The 26,920-nt window shown below is 39.3% G+C and overlaps 1 protein-coding gene across 1 annotated transcript in view; it reads left to right on the top strand.

Annotated features, from left to right (window-relative positions):
• Positions 1–1,961: 1,961 nt before the first annotated feature.
• RAD18 (RAD18 E3 ubiquitin protein ligase) overlaps positions 1,962–26,920 on the top strand; it is a gene marked incomplete at its 5' end in the record, with an annotated part of 118,236 nt that continues 93,277 nt past the window's right edge. Inside the window, 2 exons of the mRNA XM_082847449.1 lie at positions 1,962–2,012; positions 6,015–6,096. Of these exons, the coding sequence (XP_082703575.1) occupies positions 1,962–2,012; positions 6,015–6,096 (133 nt within the window). The remainder of the gene's footprint in view (positions 2,013–6,014; positions 6,097–26,920) is intronic.

Raw genomic sequence — 26,920 nt, forward strand, 5'->3', positions numbered from 1 at the left:
GCGGCCTTGTCTACTCAGTTATTTCTCCATAAAATGTCAGTGGGTGATCCCTTCTGGTTTGGGGTTAAAAGATCTAGATTCAACGTCGGACTTTGCCACTGACAAGCTGTGTGATCTTGAATGAGTCCTTTTGCCTCTCTGAGACTCAGTTCCTACATCTGTAAAATGGGAATAATTCTCATGATGGGGTCCTTATAAGAATATTCTGTAGTGCTTAATATGGACGAAAGCCTGACTGCCCAAGTCAAATCCTTCCTCTTCCACTTACTAGCAGAACGCACTATGCCAGTTATCTATTTATTTCTCTTTCCTCATTTGGTTGGAGTGAGTCTGAAATAAGTCAACATACGTAAAAACATCTAGAACAGTGCTTTGCATACAAAGTGCCTAATAAATGTCAGCTATTGTTGTGATGGATATTAAAGTCCTTTGTCCAAATGCTGTTAATATCATTATTGCCCAATGAGTCTTTGGGCACAGGCTGGGAAAAATCAATTTAATATATCTCTGACCCAGAGTTCCTTATGAAGAGAGCCCAAAGGAGTGAAGCCTTAACCTCTCTGAGCCTCCTTGTCTTCATCTGTAAAATGGCAATAGCAGCCTCACTTCTGCCTACTTCACAGGGAAGCTCTGACTGGCCAATGGTAAGCACTTAAAAAACAAATTATGAAGGAATGAATACATGGACCACAGCGGGAAGCAGTGGCAAGCTGCAGGGGTCTTCCCTGAGTAACTGACTTGCTGTATGCTGACTTGCTGCCCACGAGACATGATGTGAAGGAGGCCCACATCAGGCAGCCTATCGATGAGTGCTGAGTTGAGCAGACAGACTGAGTGGTGCGATGGTCAACGCTTCACATCTGGGTAACGGGCACTCATACTCACTTGGTGAGAGTATAAATGTATCGGTACAGCCCTTTTGGAAAATCACATAGTGCTAGCTATCACAGCGTTTAAAGAACACACAAATTCACCTAGCAGTTCCATTTACAGGAAATCATCCCCCAAATATTCTGGCTCAAGTGTGCCAAGATTTATATAGATAGTGTGTTCATTGCAACTGTTTGCAATAATGAAAAACTGGAAACAACCTAAATGGTCCTCAGTATGGGTGTACATAAGTATATTGTGGTATATCTGTATTATGGACTATGTAGCTATTAAAAGGAACGAAGTAAATCTATATGTATTAACATGGAGAGGTCTTAGGATGTATGTAAATAAACCCACAGGAAACCTCAAGTTGACAGAGGTATGCATTTAATGTATCAACATTTGTGGGCAAAAAAACCTGTATCTATGTATCTGCACAGGAAATATCTGGAAGGCTACACGCCAAAGTTAAGATGATTAAATTAAATTAACCATCCTATTTGATAAAAGAGCTCCTATTTTAAGGCCAGAGGCCCTATGTGTAGTCTGGTCAAAGAAATTGCGTGACTCAGAGAAACTCTATTCACTTTTTTGAGCCAAAGCTTTCTCTTGTGTAAACGAATAGTGATATTTACCTCTCAGTATTGTGATGGGGTGAGATGAAATAATGGATGTGAAAACCCCGGCTCTGAGCAGAGACAGCTCATTATAGCAATCAGGGAGGGCGACCGGAAGGAAGAGGCAGGAGCCCAGACCTTGAAAGGTTTGGCAAGGCCTGGATTTGGTTTGATTTTAGGCTATCTCTTCCTAACATTCAACAGGTATTCACTTATTAATGGTACAGTACAAAACCCGCAAGCGGGTTTTTTAACCACACATCTGCGCAAGGAGGCGTGCCTGGCGCGTGCGCAAAGAGAGCACCTTCGGTTGCCCTTCGGCCACGTCCTACAACTCCCAGCATGCTCCGCACCCGCGTCGGGCGCGTCGCCGACTGCTGACGTAGCTCTGTAGCGCGGGGAATTTCGAGTGGCAGTGGAGCGCTGGAGCCCAAGTGGGTCGCGGACCCTCCACCTTCTTTAGGGGAGGCCATGGACTCCCTAGTAGAGCCCCGGTGGCCTCCGGGCCTGGCAGTCATGAAGGTGAGTGCTTCGGGGAGGTCGGGGGCGTACGACGTCCGCGGGAGGCCAGCCCCGCCTTGAGGAGGAGAAAGGACGAGGCGCCAGCGCCGAATTGGGCCAGGATACCCGGCTCTGCGTTGCCATTTGCCACCGCGTGGATCTGGGCCTCAGTTTCTTCCTCTCCTGGGAAGTACCGGGGACAGGCCTTGGTCCCTTATGGTGATCCTAGGTTGGCTGTCGTATGGGACGGGGTATTCTGCCGTTCAGTCACAACAATCACAATGATGTGGAAAGAAACACTTACTCTAAACGGTGGAAACGACAGTGATACCTAATCCTTTCTTAGAGCTTACTGCGTGCTAAGCATTATGTAAACTCTCCCAGTACTTTAGTGAAGAATCTCCCACAGTGACACCGGACACGGTTTGGAGTGGAGCTTGCATCAGAAAACATTTATTTAATCACCTAGCAAAGCGGGCAGTCTCCTTTACATTCTCATTCATTTCTTCTAATTACCCTCAAGAAGCCTAGTGCTACTTTGCCCTAATTCCTCCCTAACGTGTCCTAACTCTTGATAGTTGTGCATCCTCTCTTTTAAACAAAGAAATCAGGACTCACGTTTAGCACTAGCCTTTCTTTTTTTTTTCGGCACGCGGGCCTCTCACTGTTGTGGCCTCTCCCGTTGCGGAGCACAGGCTCCGGACGCGCAGGCTCAGCGGCCATGGCTCACGGGCCCAGCCGCTCCGCGGCACGTGGGATCTTCCCGGACCGGGGCACGAACCCGTGTCCCCTGCATCGGCAGGCGGACTCTCAACCACTGCACCACCAGGGAAGCCCTAGCCTTTCATTTTATTGAAGTCTTTCACTCAAATAACATTGATTTTTGTGACTACTTTGTTTTTGGCAATGCATTCCTGTTTCCATGGACGGTAGTGGTGAGTCCTGGATTCCTACTATGTTTGGTCAAGAGCAAACACACCATTCTGTACTAGCTAAAATCAATTGCTTGGTTTTTCTCCTTGTTCTGTGATGATTTCCGTTTGTGACTGAGCAAAATCATGTTCTTCTGTTGCTCAGTTTTGTAAACTACGGATTATGGTATCTGCCCCACTGACTCATAAGGTGACTTTGAGAATTAAGTGAAGGGACTTGGGGGAGGTTAAAGTAAGTATAAGGCCTTGTTCTACCTGCCATCATCAGTGTCATCTACAGGGCTTGGTGACTGAAGATCTCCCCATGTTGAAGAGCTGACATTGTGGAAGGATCTGGGAAAGCCGTGGTTTTGCAGTTGTGGTGGCTTTGGCTCCAGTGTGCAGTGGAGAAGAGCATAGATTTGAGTTCCAATGGCTCTGGCTTAAATTTAGTCTCTGCCTTCTATTTAACTGTGTGACCTTGATTCAGTTACTTAACCTCTCTGAGCCTGGGTTGCCTCAACTATAAACTGGAGACAGAAATAGTTTATAAGCTTGGTTAAATGAGTTGATGTGTGTGGATAGGGATCCTGTCTGGCTTATTCACTGTGCCTAACACAATGCCTGGCACGTGGTGGGTGCTCAAAAATGATTTGCTAATTGATTGAAGGTATCTAGAAGGTAGTAAGCATTAAATCAATATATCTTTATTATTATTATTAATGCTTAACATGTGTTAAGTATTTCTCCTCCTGCTTTTTAGTGATTGTCATGAAGATTATGAATTGGATAAGGGAAGTGAAAGCTTCCCCCTTCCACTTTCTCTAAGTTGAGGAAATCCCAGGGCATCCACTGGACTGAACATCTGTGCAAGAATGTTATAGCTCATCGGATGCGGTATCACTTCCACAGATCCTGCTCAGCACATCTGTCAGAACCACTCCTCCAGGAGAGGACGGTGATAGAGAAGAAAGCAAATAGACCAGGTGTCAGGGCTTTGGCTTCTGGTCCTGCCTCTGCTCTTGATTGATTTTCAACACAATCCTCTAGCTTTTTGTGTCAGTGGTAGCTTACCATCCAAAGTAATGGAAGATTTGGGCATTTGCATGTTTATTTCCCTGGTTTTACTGTAACGAACATTTGTTTTTGACAGATTATAAATGTAGAATGTGTATATAGTAGAAAAAATTAGAATTTACAGTAAGATAAAGGAGGAAATGAAAGTTACCTAGCATCCTACCATCTGGAGAGAACCACTGTTTAACGTTTTCTCTTATTGTTCTTCAGTTTTTCTCATGTGTGATCATGCACACACATACCCACAATGTGTATATGCATTTAAACTTTGGGATCACCTTGGACTCAACCTCTCGGATTTGATCCAACGCCTTATAAGCTCTATAGGCTTCATCTAAAAAATTGGCATATAGATGCTATAGACCTTCTAAGATTGTTAAGGAGATTAAACTACATAGTTCTGTTGTTATGTATTATTGTTGTAGGTTTGTTCTCTGATTTTTTTTTGTTTGCATTAAAACATGAACATTTTTCCATGCATTAATTATTCTTTGAAAGCATGTTTCCTTTAATGGCAACAATATTTCATATGTGAACTATTAGAGACATTAGTCTTTTTGTTTGTTTGCATTTTTAAAATTTAGGTCATACACTCATGGTTCAAAAAGTACGCGAAATAAAAAGTAAAAGTCTTCCTCCAAACCTGTCCCTCATCTGTCCAGTTTCCTGACCCCTTTGACCATTATTTGTTACGTTCTTGTGTTCAGATTTGCATTCAGATTTATATTCTTATTCCCTCCTCCCTTTTTAACAAAAGGTCACAGACAGTGTGTACTGCCTGTACCTTACTTCCTTTTTTCACTTTTCTTGGCAGTCTTTCCGTACCAGTACATAAGAGAGCATGCTCTCTCTCTCTCTCTCTCTCTTTCCTCTTAAATATCTGCTCAGTATTCTTTTGAATGAAATAACGTTTTAGGGCTTCCCTGGTGGTGCAGTGGTTAAGAGTCTGCCTGCCAATGCAGGGGACATGGGTTCGAGCCCTGGTTGGGGAAGATCCCACATGCTGCGGAGCAACTAGGCCCGTGCACCATAACTACTGAGCTTGCGCTCTAGAGCCCGCACGCCACAGCTACTGAAGGCCGCGTGCCACAACTACTGAAGTCTGCGCGCCTAGAGCCTGTGCTCCGCAATAGGAGAGGCCACCGCAATGAGAAGCCCGCACACTGCAACGAAGAGTAGCCCCCGCTCGCCACAACTAGAGAAAGCCTGCGTGCAGCAACGAAGACCCAACGCAGCCAAAAATAATAAATAAATAAATAAATTTATAAAAAGAAAAGAAATAACATTTTAAATGATGTAGAAGATTTTAGGTTGCGAGAGAGATCCTTTCCTGTTTGGGTTTCCAAATGGACGCACATCTATCTGACTTTGCAGATGCCTGCCTCTTCCCCTCCTTCTGCTGTCACTGGCGCCAGCTCTTTCCAGGGCTTCCTCATCTGGCTCCACCCTGTAGTACTGTACAGTACCGAGCAGAAAGCACTGGATTGACGGCCGGTAGACAGGAAGTTTTGTCCTGGCTTGACTCATGTGCTGTGAGCCTGCTCTGGATACAAGTTTACTCATTTGTGAAGTAAGGGTTTTAACTAGATAATTTCTAGTGTTTCTCTTTAATATTCTCTGATCTGGTTCTTACCCTGTGTGGTGAATGGCTGCTGGTACCTTTCACCCCCGCAGTGACAGTGGGCCAGGGAATGGGGTCTGAAGAGGAGGAGGCTTGGAGGAGGAACTGGAAATACATGGCAAGTAGAAGAGAAATAGAGTAGCCCTTTTGTGACGGGCTGGCAACATGGAGTGGGATTCTGTACAGTGTCAGCTTTATCTTTCTGAAGTGTTCTCTATAACCTAAGATTTGAATAAGTCATATGGGGGAGGTTTTCTCTCCCCTGCAGTTTATGTGGACTTAGCTTTTGAGTTTGAATATTTGACAAAGAAGTATTATTAAATTATTTTTTTAGGGGATGGAGAAGGAGTTCTGTGGCAGATGTTCCAGTCTTGGTGGCTTTCTGATAGGTGTGTATGTATTTATGCATTTCAGACAATCGATGATTTGCTGCGCTGTGGAATTTGCTTTGAATATTTCAACATTGCAATGATGATTCCTCAGTGTTCACATAACTGTAAGTATGTATTGTTTCTCTGAGTTACAAAAATGTGGTTTGTTATGTAATGTAGTATTATTTTAACACCAGAGATAAGTACACATTTATTATTTATTTCTCACCTTTAGCTCCTCTATCTTGAGGTTTTAGCGTGGTCCTTTCCAGGACCTCCCTCTTAAATATTGAATATTTTTTACAAGGCTCCTATATTTTCTGCCACCTCCCTCTTGGGCACTTTTATGCCTTTTGTAACATTCACAGGAATAAAGATTTTGATCACTATATATTGTTATTTGCCCGGCACTTTTAGATGTTAAATTTCAGATTTTTCATTTTTAGCAGGATATGAGATAGGTGGTTCAACCAAGTAGTCCTTGGCATAGAATTTTAAAGTTAAAAAATTCCACTGGGAGAATTCTACAACTGAAGAGTATTGCAGACAGTTTTATCACTTAACTTGCTGTGTGATGGTGGGAAGACTCATATATTGAAATGTGCTTGTACTTCTCTTCGTGAGTCTAGTATGTACATAGTTTTTATACTGTGGTTTGACGTATTTAGTGCATGGGGTGCCCTTGTCATTGTTCTGGATTTAGCCATCAGTTTATGGATTATCTAGGCTTATGGTCGTTCTTATTCTCTATTTTCGAGTTGATTTGCCTTGGAAAGTTAAAAAAAAAGTTAGGCTTAAAAAATGGTTTTAGTGGATAGTAGTAGCTTTGGTGAAAAAGTTTCCATAGGGAAGACATAATAAGAGGATGGTGGTGGTAGCAACATGGGCATTAGAGATAAACTTAGGCTTGACTCTTAGCTCTCCACTTATTAGGTGGGTGAGATTGCAAACGCTCAACATTTCTTCAGATGTGAAACCCTGGTGAGTAGTTTCTGCCTTAGGAGATGGTTGTAAGAATTAAATGTACAGAGTCCAGTGTCTGGCACATTATAGGGCCTTAATAAATCTTAGTTTCCTTCTAGGCTAGATTTATATTAGGAACCAAGATAAGTTTTGGGGATTGTTTCTAAATATGTGTTAAAATCACCTTTATTTAGGTATGATTTATGTGTAGTAAAAGGCATCCATTTTAAGTGCGCAGTAAAATGTACAAGTGTCAACGAGTTTCAACAAATGTTTATACCAGGTAATGACTACAATTAAGATATTAAACATTTCTATCACTTGACAGAGTTCTCCCCATTATCAGTCAGTATGGCCCCAGGGAATTATATGTGGGTCTGTTTCTGGATTCTCTTCTATTTCATTGATTTTTATGTCTATCCTTGTGCCAGTACTACACTGTCTTAATTACGGTAGCCTTCTAGTAAGTCTTCAAGTCAAGTATTGTAACTACGCCAATGTTGTTTTTCTTTATCAAGATTGTTTTGGTTCTTTTAGGATCTTTGCATTTTATATGCATTTCAATATAAATTTTAGAATCAGGTTGTCAGTTTCTACCAAGAAAAGCCTGCTGGGATGTTCCTTGGGATTGCACTAAATCTAGAGATCCATCTGAGGATATATGACTTTTTTTTTTTGAGATTTATTTATTTTTTATTTATTTTTGGCTGCGTCGGGTTTTAGTTGCAGTACGTGGGATCTTTGTTGAGGCATGCGGGATCTTTCGTTGCAGCATGTGGGCTTCTCTCTAGTTGTGGTGTGCGGGTTTTCTCTCTCTAGTTGTGGCACACAGGCTTCAGGGCGCATGGGCTCTGTAGTTGTGGGGTGCAGGTTCCAGGACGCATGGGCTCTGTAGTGTGTGGCACTCAGGCTCTAGTTGAGGCGCGCAAACTCAGTAGTTGTGGCACTCGGACTTAGTTACCCTGCGGCATGTGGGATCTTCGTTCCCTGACCAGGGATTGAACTTGCTTCCCCTGCATTGTAAGGCAGATTCTTTACCACTGTACCACCAGCGAAGTCCCTATGACGTCTTAACAGTGTTGTCTTCAATGTAAAAATGTTGTCCTAAATTAGAAATAAATCCCAGAAAATAGTCAGGATTATCTTAAAGCAAAAGGACAGCTTTATTGCTTGCAAGGTTTGCAAACAGGGGATATGCAGCCTTTGGCTGTAACCTAAAGTACCTTTGGGTGTAGGGGTAAAGAGTGAGGGATTTTTAAAAACAAACTGTAGAAGTCACAGTTGGGAGACTCGCAGAGAGGATTGGCTGGCCTCTGCAGCCTGACCACAAGTCCTTGAAGCTTGACTATAGTTTTTGATGATTGGCTTGGTCATCAGAGCTTCTAGTTGGGGACGTTTCCAGGTAGGACCTTTAGCAGAATCAGAAGTCATAGTTTTCTGTTCTTGGTTTTAATGAGAACATAGAGTACGTGACTGAATCCGGTCTGTCATGACTGCCTGGCTCCGTTTTATTTTGAGTCCCTGTTAGGCACACTGGGCCCATTTTCTAAGTTCCTTACACAGGGATTCCTCTTATTTTTACTTTTCCTTAGCGGATTTTATTTTTATATGAACATGGTGTGTTCCTCCATTCTTTAGCTCTTCTTTATTTCTCTCCACAGTGCTGTTAGTTTTCAGTGCACAGCCCTTGCACATAGAAATAACAGTTTTTTTTATTGACTTTTTATCCTGTGATCTTGCTAAATTCACTTTTTAATTCCAGCATCTTTTTTATTGATTCCTTAGGAATTTTTATATACACAATCATGTCATCTGTGAATAAAAACAGTTTTACTTCTTCCTTCCTTAATCTGCATGCCTCATATTTCTAGTTGTTAGACAGGCTAAGTACCTCTAGTAGAATGTTAAAAAGAAGTGGTTTAGGTGAATATCCTTTCTTTATTCCCAGTTTTATGGGGAAAGCTTTCAGTCTTTCAGGCATAGTGTTAGCTGTAAGTTTTATCGTATTCTTAATATATTTTCATAAATTTATCAGGTTGAGGCAATTCGTCTATGCTCTGAATTAGCTGAGAGTTTTTTTTTTTTAATCATGAGTGGTTACTGAATTTTGTCAAGTTTGTTTTTTTTGCATGTATAGAGATGCTCATATGATTTAATTCCTTTATTTTAGAATATGATTAATTACACTGATTTGTTTTTAAATGTTACAACAACCTTGAATTCCTTTCAATAAATTTGTCCATTTAATCTAAGCTGTTGAGTTTATCAGCATAGAGCTTGAAAAATGCTACTCCCTAGGGACTTCCCTGGCAGTCCAGTGGTTAAGACTCTTCCCTTACACTGCAGGGGGTGCGGGTTTGATCTCTGGTCAGGAAAAGTAGTTCCCACATGTCGTGCTGCAAACGGCCCAGAAAAAAACAAAACAAAACAAAACAACCTACTCCCTACTGTCCTTCTCTTGTCTGGAGGATATGTAGTGATATTCCCTTTTATCCATATGCTAGAAAGGTGTGTTTTCTTTTTTTTTCCCTTGATTAATCTAGCTAAAGGTTTATCAATTTTATTGCTGTTTTCAAAGAACCAACTTTTGGTTCATTGTTTTCTGTATTTTATCTTTTTTCTATTTTATTGATTTACACTTTCAAAATCTTTATTATTTCCTTTCTTTTACTTATAGGAGTTTAATTTGCTCTTATATTTCTAACTTTCTAAGGTAGAAGATGAGATCGATATTAGACCTTCTTTTCTAATATAAACGTTTAAAGGTATAAATTTTCCTTTAAGCCCTGCTTTAGCTACATCCCACAAATTTTGATATGTGAGTTTTCATTTTTGTTTAGTTTAAAGTGTATGCTAATGTCCTTTTTATTTTTTGACCCATGAGTTATTTAGAAGTCTTTAGTTTAATTTCTAAAAATTTGGGAGTTTTCCTGCTATCTTCCTGTTATTAATGTCTAATTTAATTATGTTCTTTTCAAAACTCAAACAATTATGTCCGATTTCAGTTTTTAAATCAAACTGAGACTTGTTTTGTGGCCCACAATATGGTCATTCTTGGTTAATGTTTCACTTATACTTTAAAAGAATGTCTATTCTAGTTGGGCGGAGTGTTCTATGAATGTCAATTAGATCAACTTGGTTGATACTGCTTTTTAAATCTTCTGTATCTCTGCTGGTTCTCTGTATTATTTTATCAGTACTGAGAGAGGAGTGTCGAAATCTCCAAATATAATTGTGGATTTGTCTGATTTTTCTTTTTACTTCTGTAAGTTTGTGCTTTATATATTTTTGAAGCATTTTTATTAGGCACATACACATTTATGATTATTTTGTCTTCCTGATGAATTGGCTGTTTTGTGATTGTGAAATGGCCCTCTTTATCCCTGGTAATGTTCTTTGTTCTAAAATCTTCTTTTTTCTGATATTAATATAGTCATTCCCACTTCTTTAAGATTAGTGTTTTCATGGTTTGTCTTTTTCCATCCTTTTACTTCTCATCTGCATGTGTCTTGATATTTATATTGGACTTTTTTAGACAGTATATATTTTGGGTCTTCCCATTCAATCTAGTCTGAAAATATCTATTTTTACTTGGAATATTTAGACATACACGGTATAATATAGTAGCTGCTAGCCTCATGCGGCTATTTATATTTCAGTTAAAATTAATTAAACTTAAATAAAATTAAAACTTTAGATTCCCAGTTCCACTAGCCTCATTTCAAGTGTTGAATAGCACATGTGGCTAGTGGCTGCTATCTTGGATAGTGCAGATATAGAACATTTCCATCATTGCAGAAAGTTAATTATTGGTAAGGCTGGATCTAGATATACTACCTTGCTTTCTGTTTTTTATTTACTCATCTATTTTTTCTTCTCTTCCAGCCTTTTAAAAAAAATTGAACATTTAAAAAATATTAAATCTTTTCCACAGTTGACTTATTAGTGCTACTTCTTTGTTTTATTATTTTAGCGGCTGTTTAAAATAGGCATCTTTAAGTTATTACAGTCTCCCTTTGAACGATATTATACCACTTGACTAGTGTAAAACTGTTACAGCTGTGCACTTCTTCCTTTTTTAAATTGAAATATAGTTGATTTACAATATTATATTAGTTTCAGGTGTACAACATAGTGATTCAATATTTTTATAGATTGTACTACATTTAAAGTTATCAAATATTGGCTATCTTCTCTGTGCTGTACAACAGCGGTCCCCAACCTTTTTGGCACCAGGGACTGGTTTTGTGGAAGACAATTTTTCCATGGACGCGGGGGGTGGGGTATGGTTCAGGTGGTAATGTGAGCGTTGGGGAGCGATGGGGAGCAGCAGATGAAGCTTTGCTTGCTCGCCCGCCGCTCACCTCCTGCTCTGCAGCCTGGTTCCCCTGCTTTGGCACCCCTGCTGTACAATATATCCTTGTAGCTTACTTATTTTATAAATACATAGTAGTTTGTACTTCTCAATCCTTCACCCCTATCTTGCCCCTCCCCCATTTCCTTTCCCCACTAGTTCTCTCTATCTGTGAGTCTGTTTCTATTTTGTTATATTCATTTGTTTCATTTTTTAGGTTCCACTTGTGAGAGATAGTATATAGTATTTGTCTTTCTCTGACTTATTTCACTAAGCATAATAACCTCCAGGTACATCCATGTTGTTGCAAATGGCAAAATTTCATTCTTTATTGTGGCTGAGTAATATTCCATTGTATATGTACCACCTGTTCTTTATCCATTCATCGTCTTTAAGTGATAGACACTAAGTTGCTTCCATATCTTGACTGTTGTTAAATAATGCTCCTATGAATATTGGGATGCATGTATCTTTTCAAATTAGTGTTTTTGGTTTTTTTGAGGTATATACCCAAGAGTGGAATTGCTGGATCATATGGTAGTTCTGTTTTTAGTTTTTTGAGGAACCTCCACTGTCTTCCATAGAGGTTTCACCAACTTACATTCCCCAGCAGTGTACTAGGGTTCCCTTTTCTCAACATCTTCACCAGCATTTGAAATTTGTGGTCTTTGTGATTCCAGTCATACTGACAGGTGTGAGATGATCTCTCATTGTGGTTTTGATTTGCATTTCTCTGATGGTGAGTGATGTTGAGCATCTTTTCACGTGGCTGTTGGCCATCTATATGTCTTCTTTGGAAAAATGTCTATTCAGGTCCTCTGACCATTTTTTAATTGGGTTTTTTTTTTTTGACACTGAGTTGTATGAGCTGTTTATATATTTTGAATATTAACTCCTATTTGGTCATATCATTTGCAAATATTTCTCCCATTCAGTAGGTTGTCTTTTTGTTTTGTTGATGGTTTCTTTTGCTGTGCAAAAGCTTTTACGTTTAATTAGGTTTCATTTGTTTATTTTTGCTTTTATTTCCTTTTTCACAGAAGACAGATCCAAAAAACTATTGCTACGATTTATGTCAAAGAGTGTTCTGCCTGTGTTTTCTTTCAGGAGGTTTATGGTTTCAGTCTTACATTTAGATCTTTTGATTTTCTTTTTGTATATCATGTGAACATGTTCTAATTTCATTCTTCCTTTTTCACTAACTGCCTTTATTCTTTTTTAATTTTTTAATAGATCTTTATTGGAGTATAATTGCTTCACAATACTGTGTTAGTTTCTGTTGCACAACAAAGTGAATCACGCATATGCATACACATGTCCCCATATCCCCTCCCCCGTGAGCCTCCCTCCCATCCTCCCTATCCCACCCTTCTAGGTCATCGCAAAGCGCGGAGCCGATCTCCCTGTGCTATGCTGCTGCTTCCCACCAGTCAACTGTTTTACATGTGTTAGTGTATATATGTTGATGCTACTCTCACTTCACCCTAGCTTCCCCCTCCCACCCCATGTCCTCAAGTACGTTTTCTATGTCTACCTCTTTATTCTTGCCTTTCAACTAGGTTCATCAGTACCAATTTTTTTTCTTTTTTTTTTTTAGATTCCATATATTTATGTGTTAGCATACGGTATTTGTTTTTCTCTTTCTTTTTTTTGTCTTTCCATGTCTTCATCCATTCTTTTTTTTTTTGAATTTTATTTTATTTATTTTTTTATACAGCAGGTTCTTATTGATTGTTTTTCTCTTTCTGACTTACTTCACTCTGTATGACAGACTCTAGGTCCATCCACCTCACTACAAATAACTCAATTTTGTTTCCTTTTATGGCTGAGTAATATTCCATTGTATATATGTGCCACGTCTTCTTTATCCATTCATCTGTCGATGGACATTTAGGTTGGTTCCATGTCCTGGCTATTGTAAATAGTGCTGCAGTGAACATTGTGGTGCACCTCTCTTTTTGAATTATGGTTTTCTCAGGGTATATGCCCACTGATGGGATTGCTGGGTCATATGGTACTTCTATTTTTAGTTTTTTAAGGAACCTCCATACTGTTCTCCATAGTGGTTGTATCAGTTTACATTCCCACCAGCAGTGCAGCAGGGTTCTCTTTTCATCACACCCTCTCCAGCATTTATTGTTTGTAGATTTTTGATGATGGCCATTCTCACCAGCGTGAGATGATACCTCATTGTAGTTTTGATTTGCATTTCTCTAATAATTAGTGATGTTGGGCATCTTTTCATGTGCCTCTTGGCCATCTGTATGTCTTGCTTGGTGAAATGTCTGTTTAGGTCTTCCGCCCGTTTTTTAAGTGGATTGTTTGTTTTTTTGATATTGAGCTCCATGAGCTGTTTGTATATTTTGGAGATTAATCTTTTTGTCTGTTTCATTTGCAAATATTTTCTCCCATTCTGAGGGTTGTCTTTTCGTCTTGTTTATGGTTTCCTTTGCTGTGCAAAAGCTTTTTAGTTTAATTAAGTCTCATTTGTTTATTTTTGTTTTTATTTCCATTACTCTAGGAGGTGGGTCAAAAAAGATCTTGCTGTGGTTTATGTCAAAGAGTGTTTTTCCTTTGTTGTCCTCTAAGAGTTATATAGTGTCTGGTCTTACATTTAAGTCTTTAATCCATTCGGAGTTTATTTTTGTGTATGGTGTTAGGGAGTGTTCTAATTTCGTTCTTTTACATGTAGCTGTCCAGTTTTCCCAGCACCACTTACTGAGGAGGCTGTCTTTTCTCCATTGTATGTTCTTGCCTCCTTTGTCGTAAATTAGGTGTCTGTATGTGCATGGGTATATCTTTGGGCATTCTATCCTATACCATTGATCTGTATTTCTGTTTTTGTGCTAGTACTATACTGTCTTGATTACTTGTAGCTTTGTGGTATAGTTTGAAGTGGGGGAGCCTGATTCCTCCAACTCTGTTTTTCTTTCTCAATATTGCTTTGGCTATTTGGGGTCTTTTGTGTTTCCATATGAACTGTAAAATTTTTTGTTCTAATTCTGTGAAGAAATGCCGTTGGTGGTTTGATAGGGATTGCATTGAATCTGTAGATTGCTTTGGGTAGTATGGTCATTTTCACAATATTGATTCTTCCAATCCAAGAACATGGTATATTTCTCCATCTGTTTATGTCATCTTTGATTTCTTTCATCAGTGTTTTATAGTTTTCTGAGTACAAGTCTTTCACCTCCTTATTCAGGTTTATTCCTTGTATTTTATTCTTTTTGTTGTAATGGTAAATGGGAGTGTTTCCTTAATTTCTCTTTCTGATTTTTCATTGTTGGTGTGTAGAAGTGCCAGAGATTTCTGTGCATTAATTTTGTATCCTGCAGCCTTACCAAATTCATTGATTAGTTCTAATAGTTGTCTGGTGTCAGCTTTAGGATTTTCTATATATAGTATCATGTCATCTGCAAACAGTGACAGTTTTACTTCTTCTTTTCCTATTTTTATTCCTTTTATTTCTTCTTCTTCTCTGATTGCTGTGGCTAGGACTTCCAAAACTATGTTGAATAAGAGTGGTGGGAGTGGACATCCTTTTCTTGTTCCAGATCTTAGTGGAAATGCTTTCACTTTTTCACATTGAGTATGATGTTTGCTGTGGGTTTGTCATATATGGCCTTTATCATGTTGAGGTAGGTTCCCTCTATGCCCATTTTCTGGAGAGTTTTTATCATAAATGGGTGTTGAATTTTGTCAAAAGCTTTTTCTGCATCTATTGAGATGATCATGTGGTTTTTATCCCTTAATTTGTTAATGTGGTGTATCACATGGATTGATTTGCGTATATTGAAGAATCCTTGCATCCCTGGGATAAATCCCACTTGATCATGGTGTATGATCCTTGTAATGTGCTGTTGTATTCTTTTTGCTAGTATTTTGTTGAGGATTTTTGCATCTATGTTCATCAGTGATATAATTTTCTTTTGTTGTGATATCTTTTTCTGGTTTTGGTATCAGGGTGATAGTGGCTTCATAGAATGAATTAGGGAGTGTTTCTTCCTCTGCAATTTTTTGGAAGAGTTTTAGAAGGATCGATGTTAGCTCTTTTCTGAATGTTTGATAGAATTCGCCTGTGAAGCCATCTGGTCCTGGACTTGTGTTTGTTGGAAGATTTTTAATTTTGGTTTCAATTTCATTACTTATGATAGGTCTGTTTATATTTTCTAATTCTTCCTGGTTCAGTCTTGGAAAATTGTGCCTTTCCAATAATTTGTCCATTTCTTCGTGGTTGTCTGTTTTATTGGCATAGAGTTGTTTGTAGTAGTTTCTTATAATCCTTTGTATTTCTGCAGTGTCAGTTATGATTCCTCCTTTTTCATTTCTAATTTTATTGAATTGTGTCCTCTCCCTTTTTTTCTTGATGAGTCTGGCTAAGGGTTTATCAATTTTGTTTATTTTCTCAAAGAACCAGCTTTTAGTTTTACTGATCTTTGCTATTGTTTTCTTCATTTCTATTTCATTTATTTCTGCTCTGATCTTTATGATTTCTTTCCTTCTACTGACTTTGGGATATCTTTGTTCTTCTTTCTCTAGTTGTTTTAAGTGTAGGATTAGATTGTTTATTTGATATTTTTCTTGTTTCTTGAAGTGAGATTGTATTGCTATAAACTTCCCTCTTAGAACTGCTTTTGCTGCGTCCCGTGGGTTTTGGGTCGTCGTGTTCTCATTGCCATTTGTTTCTGTGTATTTTTTAATTTCTTCTTTGATTTCTTCAGCGATCTCTTGGTTCTCTGGTAGCTCACTGTTTAGCCTCCATGTATTTGTGTTTTTACAGCTTTTTTCCTGTAATTGATATCCAGTCTCATCACATTGTGGTCAGAAAAGATACTTGATACAGTTTCAATTTTCTTAAATTTTCCGAGGCTTGATTTGTGACCCAGGATGTGATCTATTCTGGAGAATGTTCCATGTGCACTTGAGAAGAAAGTGTGTTCTGCCACTTTCAGGTGTAATGTTCTATAAATATCAATTAGATCTATCTGGCCTGTTGTGTCATTTAAAGCTTGTATTTCCTTACTTATTTTCTGTTTGGATGATCTGTCCATTGTTGTAAGTGGGGTGTTAAAGTCCCCTACTATTATTGTGTTGCTCTTGATTTCTCCTTTCATGGTTGTTAGCATTTGCCTTATGTATTCAGGTGCTTCTATGTTGGGTGCATAAACATGTATAATTGTTATATTTTCTTTTTGGATTGATCCTTTGATCATTATGTAGTATCCCTCCTTATCTTTTATAACAGTCTTTATTTTAAAGTATATTTTATCTGATACGAGTATTGCTACTCCAGCTTTCATTTGATTTACATTTGCATGGAATATCTTTTTCCATCCCTTCACTTTCAGTCTGTTTGTGTCATTAGGTCTGAAGTAGGTCTCTTGTAGACAGCATATATACGGGTCTTGTTTTTGTATCCATTCAGCCAGTCTGTCTTTTGGTTGGGACATTTAATCCATTTACATTCAAGGATATTATTGATATTTATGTTCCTATTACCATTTTCTTAATTGTTTTCGGTTTGTTTTTGTTGGTCCTTTTCTTGTGTTTCCTGCCTAGAGAAGTTTCTTTAGCATTTGTTGTAGAGCTGGTTTGGTGTTGCTGCATTCTCTTAGCTTTTGCTTGTCTGAAAAGCTTTTGACTTCTCCATCGAATCTGAATGAGATCCTTGCTGGGTAGAGTAATCTTGGTTGTAGGTTTTTCTCTTTCATCACTTTAAGTATATCCTGCCATTCCCTTCTGACCTGAAGAGTTTCCACTGAAAAATCAGTTGATAACCTAATGGGGATTCTTTTGTGTGTTATTTTTTGTTGTTCCCGTGCTGCTTTTAATATTTTTTTCTTTGAATTTAATTTTTGTTAGTTTGATTAATATTTGTCTTGGTGTGTTTTTCCTAGGGTTTATCCTGTATGGGACTCTCTGTGCTTCTTGGACTTTCCTATGTTAGGGAAGTTTTCAACTATAATCTTTTCAGATATTTTCTCAGACCCTTTCTTTTTCTCTTCTTCTGGGATCTCTATAATTCGAATGTTGGTGCGTTTAGTGTTGTCCCATAGGTCTCTGAGATTGTCTTCAGTTCTTTTCATTCTTTTTTTCTTTATTCTGCTTCTCGGCAGTTATTTCCACCATTTTGTCTTCCAGCTCACTTATTTGTTCTTCTGCCTCGGTTATCCTGTTATTGATTCCTTCTAGTGTATGTTTCATTTCAGTTATTGTGTTGTTCATCTCTGTTTGTTCTTTAGTTCTTCTAGATCTTTCTTAAACGTTTCTTGTATTTTCTCGATCTGTGACTCCATTCTATTTCCGAGATTCTGGATCGTCCTTACTATCATTACTCTAAATTCTTTTTCAGGCACATTGCCTGTTTCCTCTTCATTTATTTGGTCTTGTAGCTTTTTACCTTGCTCCTTCATCTGTGACATATTTTTTTTGCCGTCTCATTTGTTTTTCTTTAATGAGTGGGATTGTGTTCCTGTTTTACTGGTTGTTTGGCCTGAGGCTTCTAACACTGGGGTTTGTAGGCTGTTGGGTAGAGCTGGGTCTTGGTGCTGAGAGGAGGAACTCTGTGAGACCTCACTCCGATGAATATTCCCTTGGTCTGAGGTTCTCTGTTAGTCCAGTGGTTCGGACTCGGAGCTCCCACTGCAGGAGCTTCGGCCCAACCCCGGACTTGTGAACCAAGATCCTGCAAGCCGCCTGGGGCGCAAAACAAACAAACAAACAAAAACAATGATAACAAAGTAAAAAATAAAATTAGACTAGGAAACTAACATATCTGTTAGGAAGAATATAAAAATAAAAATTTAGATGAATCAACAACCAGAATGCACAGTAGTACCATAACAGTGAAAAAGAGGAGGAGGGGGAAAAAAGGGTGCGGGGGAGGCCTTGGCTGTGGAGGGCAGGGTCTAAGCAAGGGTGAGCTTTGGGCGATGGACGGGGCCAATGCCCAGGTCCCACAGGGCTGGAAAAGGCCCTGGGGGCTTTGGGGGCTGGGGCTTAGGCTCAAGGAACAGAAGGGGCCCAGGTGTGCCCCCCATCCCTGGTCTCGGAGGGCAGGGGACCTCACCTGGGAGCCCAGCAGGCTTCCTGGGCTCAAGTGGGCAGGGCAAATGCCCTCCTCTCCTTTCCTCTCCTGTTCCTCTGGTCTGTGAGGGCCCCTCCCACCTGCCTCTCCTGATCTCCCCTGTCTCCCTCCTATGCCCCCAAGGACTCACATGGCCTGGAGGGAGGTTTGGAGGGCAGGGGATTGGCCTGGGAGCTCAACAGGCTCCCTGGGCCTGAGTGGGTGGGGCAGTCGCCCTCTGCTCCTCTCCTGCTCCTCCTGGAGGGCCCCTTCTGCCTGCCTCTCCTGATCTTCCCTGCCTCAGGGGTGCTGATCCTGTCTGGCCTTCACTTCTCGTCCTCCCTCAGTCCCCCTGTGTCCTACCAGTTCACTTTGGGGTTCCTCCCATCTCCTTGGGCGTCAGAGTCCCCCACCAGCGGCTGGTGGGTGCCCTAGTTGTGGGGAGATGCTAACTCCGCGTCTTCCCACACCACCATCTTGACTCTGCCTTCTAATTTCATTCTTTTACATGTAACTATCCAGTTTTTCCAGCACCACTTTTTTTGAAGATAATGTATTTTCCCCATTATATATTTTTGTCTTCTTTATCATAGATTAATTGATGATAAGTGTATGGGTTTATTTCTGGTCTCTCTTTCCTGTTCCACTGATCTATGTGTCTCTTTTTGTGCCAGTACCATGCTGTTTTGATTACTGTAGCATTGTAGTATACTCTGAGGTCAGGTAGTGTGATACATCCAGCTTTGGTCTTTTTTCTTAAGACTGCTTAGGCTACTTGGGGTCTTTTATGATTCCATATAAATTTTAGGATTGTTCGTTCTATTTCTGTGAAAATGCCATGGGTATACAACTGTGTGCTTCTGTTACCCCCCTTCTGTCATCCTGTTGTTGTCTTTCCTTTTATGATGTGCACATATACTACAGACACAATACATTGTTATTACATTTGCTTTATTTATTTACTTTCTATAAATTTACTTATTTATTTATTTACTTTTGGCTGCGTTGGATCTTCGTTGCTGAGCGCGGGCTTTCTCTAGTTGCAGCAAGTGGGGGCTACTCTTCGTTGCGGTATGCAGGCTTCTCATTGCGGTGGCTTCTCTTTGTTGCAGAACACAGGCTCTAGGTGCGCAGCCTTCAGTAGTTGTGGCACATGGGCCCAGTAGTTGTGGCTTGTGGGCTGTAGAGCTCAGGCTCAGTAGTTGTGGCACATGGGCTTAGTTGCTCTGTGGCATGTGGAATCTTCCCGCATCAGGGCTGAAACCTATGTCCCCTGCATTGGCAGGTGGATTTTTAACCACTGCACTAGCAGGGAAGTCCCTGTATTTGCCTTAGACAGCTCATTATCTTTTAAGACAAATTTAAAAATGAAAAAGTAGTCTTTTATATTTAGGCACATTTATCATTTCTTATACTCTCCTTTGTATACATCAACGTTTTCTTCTTATGTTGTTTACATTTTCTCTGTTGCATTTCTTGTAGCACCGGCATGCTGCTAAAGAATTCTCTCAGCTTTTGTTTCCCTGAAAAAATTATTTCATTGCTTTTTGAAAGGTGTTTTCAGTGGGTATGCAGTTCAAAGTTAAATTTTTCTCCTTTCTGAATGTCATTCTACAATTTTCTGGCTTGACTAGTTTCAGATGAAACCAGGTGTGTTAGGTTTTTTTTTTTTGATAGGTTTCTGTATATAATGTGTCATTTTTCTTCTGGCTGCTTTTCAGATTTTGTCTTTATTACCAGATTTTAGAAATTTGTAATGTGCTTTAGTGTGATTTACTTTGTGTTTGTACTGCTTGTGGTCCATTGAACTGCTTCAGTTTATGGGTTTATATTTGGAAAAAATTTAACACTTTTTCTTTGAGTATTTTTCTGTTTACACACCCACCTCCACACCCGAGCTCCAATTCAGATTACACTTTGTTAGACCTTTATTAACTTTATTCCACTACTTTATGTTAATCTATAGACATTGAGGCTCTGTTTTTTTTTTCTTTTCCTTTTTGGTAATCTCTCCCCACCCCCATCCTTTTTGTGCTTAATTTTGGATAATTTATTTTGTTATGATTTCAAGTTTATTGATCTTTTATTCTGCACTGTCTCATCAACTGTTAGTCTCATCCAGTGAAATTTTCATTTTAGATATTGTATTGTTCCTCTCTAGGAATTTTACTTTTTTAGTATCTTCCATTTCTTTCCTTATTAGGTTTGTGTGTGTGTCTATTTTAATCCTTGAATATATTGAACATATTCTAATAGCTAGTTTAACCTCACTGTCTGCTAATTCATTATCTCTGTTGTTTCTAAAACTATCTATTGATTGATTCCATCCCCCCCCCCCCCCACATACTTCTGGTTATAGAGCACATTTTGTTTTGCTTCTTTGCATTTCTGGTAATTTTTGATTGGATGCTTTCCATTGTAGTTTTCACATTTTTGAGTGTTTAGATTTTGTTGTATACTTTATTGGAGTGTTGGGTTTTGTTGTGGAAGGCTTCTTTTTTTGTTGTGGAAGGATCAGATTGGTTCTGTCAAGTTTTGTTTCTAAGCTTTGTCATGAGGAATCTAGAGTAAACTTTTTTATAGGACTATAGTGGGGGAAGGATGAGAAACACATAACATAAAACCTTCTCCATTAACAAGTTGGTAAGTGTATAGTAGAGTATTGTTAACTATATGTGCATTGTTGTACAGCATGTCTTTAGAACTTTTTCGTCTTGTATGACTAAAATTCTGTACCCGTTGCACAGCAGCTACCCTTTTCTCCCTCCCCCTGGCCCTGGCAACAACCATTCTATTTTCTGCTTGTATGAGTTCATTTAGATGCCGCATATAAATATAATCATGCAGTATTTGTCCTTCTGTGATAGGCTTATTTCACCTAGCTTAATATCCTCGAGGTTCATCCATGCTGTGGCATATGACAGAATTTCCTTCTTTTTTAAGGCTGAATAATATTCCATTTTATGTCTATAGAGAGCATATATTTTTTTAATCTGTTCATCCACTGGTGGACACTTGGGTTGCTCCCTCCTTTTGGCTCTTGTGAATAATGCTGCTATGAACACAGGAGTGCAAATATCTCTTTGAAATTCTGTTTTCAGTTCTTTTTGATCAATACCCAGAAGTGGGTTGTTGGATCATATGGTAACTGTATTTTTAATTTTTTGAAATGCCTCCATACTTTTTTCCATAGTGACTGCACCATTTTACATTCCCATCAACAGTGCACAAGGGTTCTGATTTCTCCACGCCATCACCAACGCTTGTTATTTTCTTTTCTTCTTTTTCTTTTTTTTGATAGTGGCTATCCTAACAGATGATGTCATTATGGTTTTGATTTGCATTTCCTCCATGATTAGTGATGGCGACGATCTTTTCATGTACCTGTTTGCCATTTGTATGTCTTTGGAGAAATGCCTTTTCAAGTTCTTTGCCCATTTTTAATCAGGTTACACGTGTTTTTGTTATTGAGTTACAGGCGTTTGTTGTATGTTTTGATATTTTTGGATATTAACTCATCAGGTATATGGTTAGCAAATATTTTCTTATGTTTCATAAGTTGTTCTTTTATTCTGTTGATTGCAGAAGCTTTTTAGTTTGATGAAGTCCCACTTGTCTATTTTTGCTTTTATTGCCTGTGCTTTTGGTATCATATCCAGGAAATCATTCCTAAGACTAATGTTATGAGGCTTTTTCCCTTTACTTTCTCCAGGCAGCTTTATAGTTTCAAGTCTTTATTCTTTTACAGTGGAAATCCAGTTTTCCCAGCACTATTTGTTGAAGAGACTGTCCTTTCCCCATTGTGTACTCCTGGCACCCTTTCAAGGACCATTTGACTGCCTATGTGTGGGTTTATTTCCGCGTTCTCTATTCCATTGGTGGACATTCCTGTCTTTATGCTAATACCATATTATTTTGATTACTGTAGATTTGTAATATGTTTTGAAGTCTGGAAATGTGAGACCTCTAGCTTTGCCTTTCACATTATTTTGGCTATTCAAGGTCCTTTGTGGTTCCATATGAATTTTAGAATTGACTTACCTGTTTCTGCAGAAAATACCATTGGTATTTTGATAAGGATTGCATTGAATCTGTGGATTGCTTTTGTTAGTATGAGCATTTTAACAATGTTAAGTTATCCAGTCAGTGAACATGGAAGTGTCTTCTGCAGTTTCTTTCAGCAGTGTTTTATAGTTTTCAGTGTACTTGTCTTTTGCCGCCTTGGTTAAGTTTATTCCTAATTATGTTATTCTTTGTGATGCTATTGTAAATGCGATTGTTTTCTTAATATCTTTTCTGGATTGCTAGTTTTAGAAGTGAAACTGACTTGTGCATTTTGATTTCGTATCCATCAACTTCACTGAATTCATTTATTAGTTCTAACAATTTTTCTTGTGGTATCTTTAGAATTTTCTACATATAAGATTATGTCCTCTGTGAACTGAGATAATTTTACTTCTTCCTTTCTGATTTGGATGTTCTTTTTAACGTTTAATTGCTCTAGGTAGGACTTCAAGTACTATGTTGAATAGAAGTGGCAAGAGTGGGCATTGTTGCCATGCTTCTGATCTTAATGGAAATCATTGGGTATGATATTAGCTGTGTGCTTTTCATAATGGCTTTTATTATGTTGAGGTAATTTCCTTCTAATTTTGTTGAGTTTTTTTTTTTTATCATGTAAGGGGGTTGAATTTTGTCAGATGCTTTTTCTGCATCTATTGTGAGATGATCATATGATTTTTATCCTGGTTCTGTTAGTGGTGTAGCACATTGATTTTTTTTTTTTTTTTTTTTTGCGGTATGTGGGCCTCTCACTGTTGTGGCCTCTCCCGCTGCGGAGCACAGGCTCCGGACGCGCAGGCTCAGTGGCCATGGCTCACGGGCCCAGCCGCTCCGCGGCATGTGGGATCTTCCTGGACCGGGGCACGAACCCATGTCCCCTGCATCGGCAGGCGGACTCTCAACAACTGCGCCACCAGGGAAGCCCCACATTGAGTTTTGTATGTCAACCTATCCTTGCATCCCAGGAATGAATCCCACTGGGTCATGGTGATGATGCTTTTAATGTGTGGTTGAATTCAGTTTGCTAATATTTGTTGATGATTTTTCATCAGGGATATTGGTCTGTAGTTTTCTTGTAATGTCTTTGGTATCAGAATAATGCTTGCCTCATAAAATAAGTTTGGAAGTGTTTCCTTCTCAATTTTTATGAAATGTTTGAGAAAGATTGGTGTTAATTCTTTAAATGTTTGGTAGAATTCTGTGGTGAAGCCATCTGGTTGTAGGCTTTTCTTTGTTGGCAGATTTTTGATTACTGGTTCAGTCTATGCACTAGTTTCAAGTCAGTTCATATTTTCTATTTCTTCATGAATCAGTCTTGGTACGTTCAACTTGTTCGTATATATTGTTCACACTAGTCTCTTAACTCTTTCTATTTCTGTGGCATCAGTTTTAATGTCTCCTCCATCATTTCTGATTTTATTTACTTGAGTCTTCGTTTTTTCTTAGTCTGGTTAAGGGTTTGTCAGCTTTGTCAGTCTTTTCAGGAACCAACTCTTAATTCCATTGATTTTTTTTTTCCTATTCTCTTTTGTTTATTTCTGCTCTAATCTTTACTATTTCCTTTCTTTCAGTAACTTTGGGCTTCGTTAGTTCTTTCTCTAGTTCCTTGGTATGTAAAGTTAGGTGTTTTTTTTTGTTTTTGTTTTTTTTTTTTTTGCGGTACGCGGGCCTCTCACCGCCGTGGCCTCTCCCGTTGCGGAGCACAGGCTCCGGACGCGCAGGCCCAGCGGCCATGGCCCACGGGCCCAGCCGCTCCGCGGCACGTGGGATCCCCCCGTACCGGGGCACAAACCCGCGTCCCCTGCATCGGCAGGCGGACTCTCAACCACTGCGCCACCAGGGAAGCCCTAAAGTTAGGTTTTTATTTGAGATTCTTTTTCTTGTTCTTAGTGTAGCCATTTACTTCTATAAACCTCCCTCTCAGTGGTGCTTTTGCTGCATCCCTTAAGTTTTGGTGTGTTGTGATTTCATTTTTCAAAACATTTTCTGATTTCCCTTTTCATTTCTTCTTTGACCTATTGCCTGTTCGGGAGTGTGTTAATTTCCACATATTTGTGAATTTTCCATTTTTTTCTTCTGCTATTGATTTCTAGTTTCATTCTGTTATGGTCAGAAAAGATACTTGATGTGATTATTTTCTGACTCAACATGTAATCTCTCCTGGACAGTGGTCTGTGTGCACTTGAAAAGAATGTGTGCTCTGCTGATGTTCTGTATATGTCTATTAGATGCCTTTGGTTTATTGTATTGTTTACATCCTCTGTTTCCTTATTGATCTTCTGTCCTATCCATCATTGAAAGTTGAGGCATTGAAACCTTCTACTATTATTGTTTTGCTATGTGTTTCTCTAGTTCTGTTGGTGTTTGCTTTGTGTGTTTGGGTGCTCTTTTATGGTGTCCTATAAGTCCCTTAGGCTTCTTCTTTCTTTTTCCTTTTTGTGCCTATGAATGAATAATTTCAAATGACTTGTCTTTAAGTGCATTGATTCTTCTGCTTGATCAAGTCCACTGCTGAGCTCTTCTGGTAAATTTTTCATTTCAGTTTCAAGTATCCCCTGCTTTTCAAAAGTTTGCTTTATAACACTTCCCTTTTATGAAAGACCTACATTAGGACCAATTTCCATTAACCAAAAGAAATCTGAAGAGGATTTTCACTTTTACAAAAAAAAAGGCAAAAGGTGAAAATAGCCTTCAGTATTTTTTTTGAATGAACTGTAATAGAAGTGGTGTGCACCCTGAACAGCGAGAGTGGCACCCCTGGCAACTACACTCAGCATCGCAGCATCAAGCTGCCATAGCTTTGAACTGTGTCTGTGAGTATCTGTGTTTCATCTTGCTTTATTTTGTGCATCTTCACTTTTTCACTTTATGCCATTTTGGCTTATGAAAGTTTCCACAGGACCAGTCAACTTTCAGATGGTGGGGGAAACCTGTATTATATTCTTCATCTCCAGAATTTCTGTTTGGTTCTCTTTTGTGTTTTATGTCTGTGCTGATACTTTCGTTTTGTTCATGCATCATTTTCCTTAGTTCATTGAGCATCTTTATGATGGTTATTTATAATTTTTTGTCAGGTAATTCATGCACATCTGTTTTTTTAGGATTAGTTTCTGGAGATTGGCCATGTTTTCCTGTTTCTTTGTATGCCTTGTTACTCTGTTGGGATCCATGCATTTGAAAAAACAGTCACCTTGTACAGGATTTACAGACAAGCTTCATATAGGGAAAGCCAGATGTTCCTGCACTAACTCACCAGCCAGCCCAGCTAGAGATTCTGGGGACCTCTTAAACCTTTTCTGTGGATGGGTCTTCTCTAGACTTATGAGTATAGTTAGAGATGTTTTGCTGGTTTCTTTTTTCATTACTGTGTAATCTTTTGCTGCTTCTTGTATCTGTGGTACTTCAGAGTATTTGGAATTGCAGCAAACTGCCCAGCTCTTTTTTGTTCCTAGCGGCCCCCAGGCACTAGAGTATGCCAGGTCCCATCAGAACTCCAAGTCAGGCAAGGTAGAAGCAGTCCCTGGGGCAGCCCCTTGGAAAGCTGAAATACTGGTTGCATCCTTCTCTCTTCTCTTTCTCTCCAAATGAGAAGCCACTGAGTTATATCGGCCTCCGTCTGTATTGTGGGTCCTCTGGAGCAGTGTCCCAGCTCTTTTTTGTTCTCGTTAGTCTCTAGGCATTTAGAGTATGACAGGTCTCTTCAGTACTGTGAGTTGGGTGAGATAGACACAAGTCCCTTGGGCAGCCCCCTGGAAAGCTGGAACGTTGGATGCACGTTCTTCCCCAAGAGAAGCTGAGAGGTGGGAATTTCTCCTGCTCGCTCCCAGGGGAGGGGTAATGGTGAATGAGTGACTACTCGTGCAAATCGTCACCTTTGTTCTCAGCCACTCCAACCTGGTCCCCTTTCTTGTCAGTGATTAGATTCAGGCAAGATGGAAACCAGTCCCTGGGGCAGCCACATGAAAAGTCTGAACATTTCATATGTGTTTCAGTCTTCTGTTGCTCCCTCCCCCGGAGTACGGAGTGTCTTTCTGATTATGTGGTGCTGAGCCAGGGGTAGGAACTCTGGCAAGTGAGGGCCACAAGTTTTCTACTGGTTTTGATGTGGCTGGTTTTGTGCTTGCCTTGGGGTATTAGGAGCATCTTAACTAGTATCTGGTTTTCTCACAAAGGGAATTGGTTTATGTATTGTTGTTGATTTGTGTTTCCATGGGAAAAGTAGGGTCTGGCTTCCTGTTCTGCCATCTTGCTGACATCACCCACTTTCTATGGCTAATTTATTCATATACTAAGGTATGACATTCTGGGGTGTCTACTCAATGCCCATGCATTTAGTGAGGTTCCTCCAACCTGCCTGCTAGAAATTTCATGAACTCTTGACGCTTTGTTACCTCTCCAGTTATTGTTCTTTCCCTGGAAGTTGATCTTTGTTTGGCCTTATGGATTTTCATGCCCATGTATGTGCAGATTTGCCTTCAGTCATAGGATTGAATGGATTTGTATT

This window comes from Leucopleurus acutus (genome assembly GCF_964270905.1).
Source record: "Leucopleurus acutus genome assembly, chromosome: 10".
NCBI lineage: Eukaryota > Metazoa > Chordata > Mammalia > Artiodactyla > Delphinidae > Leucopleurus > Leucopleurus acutus.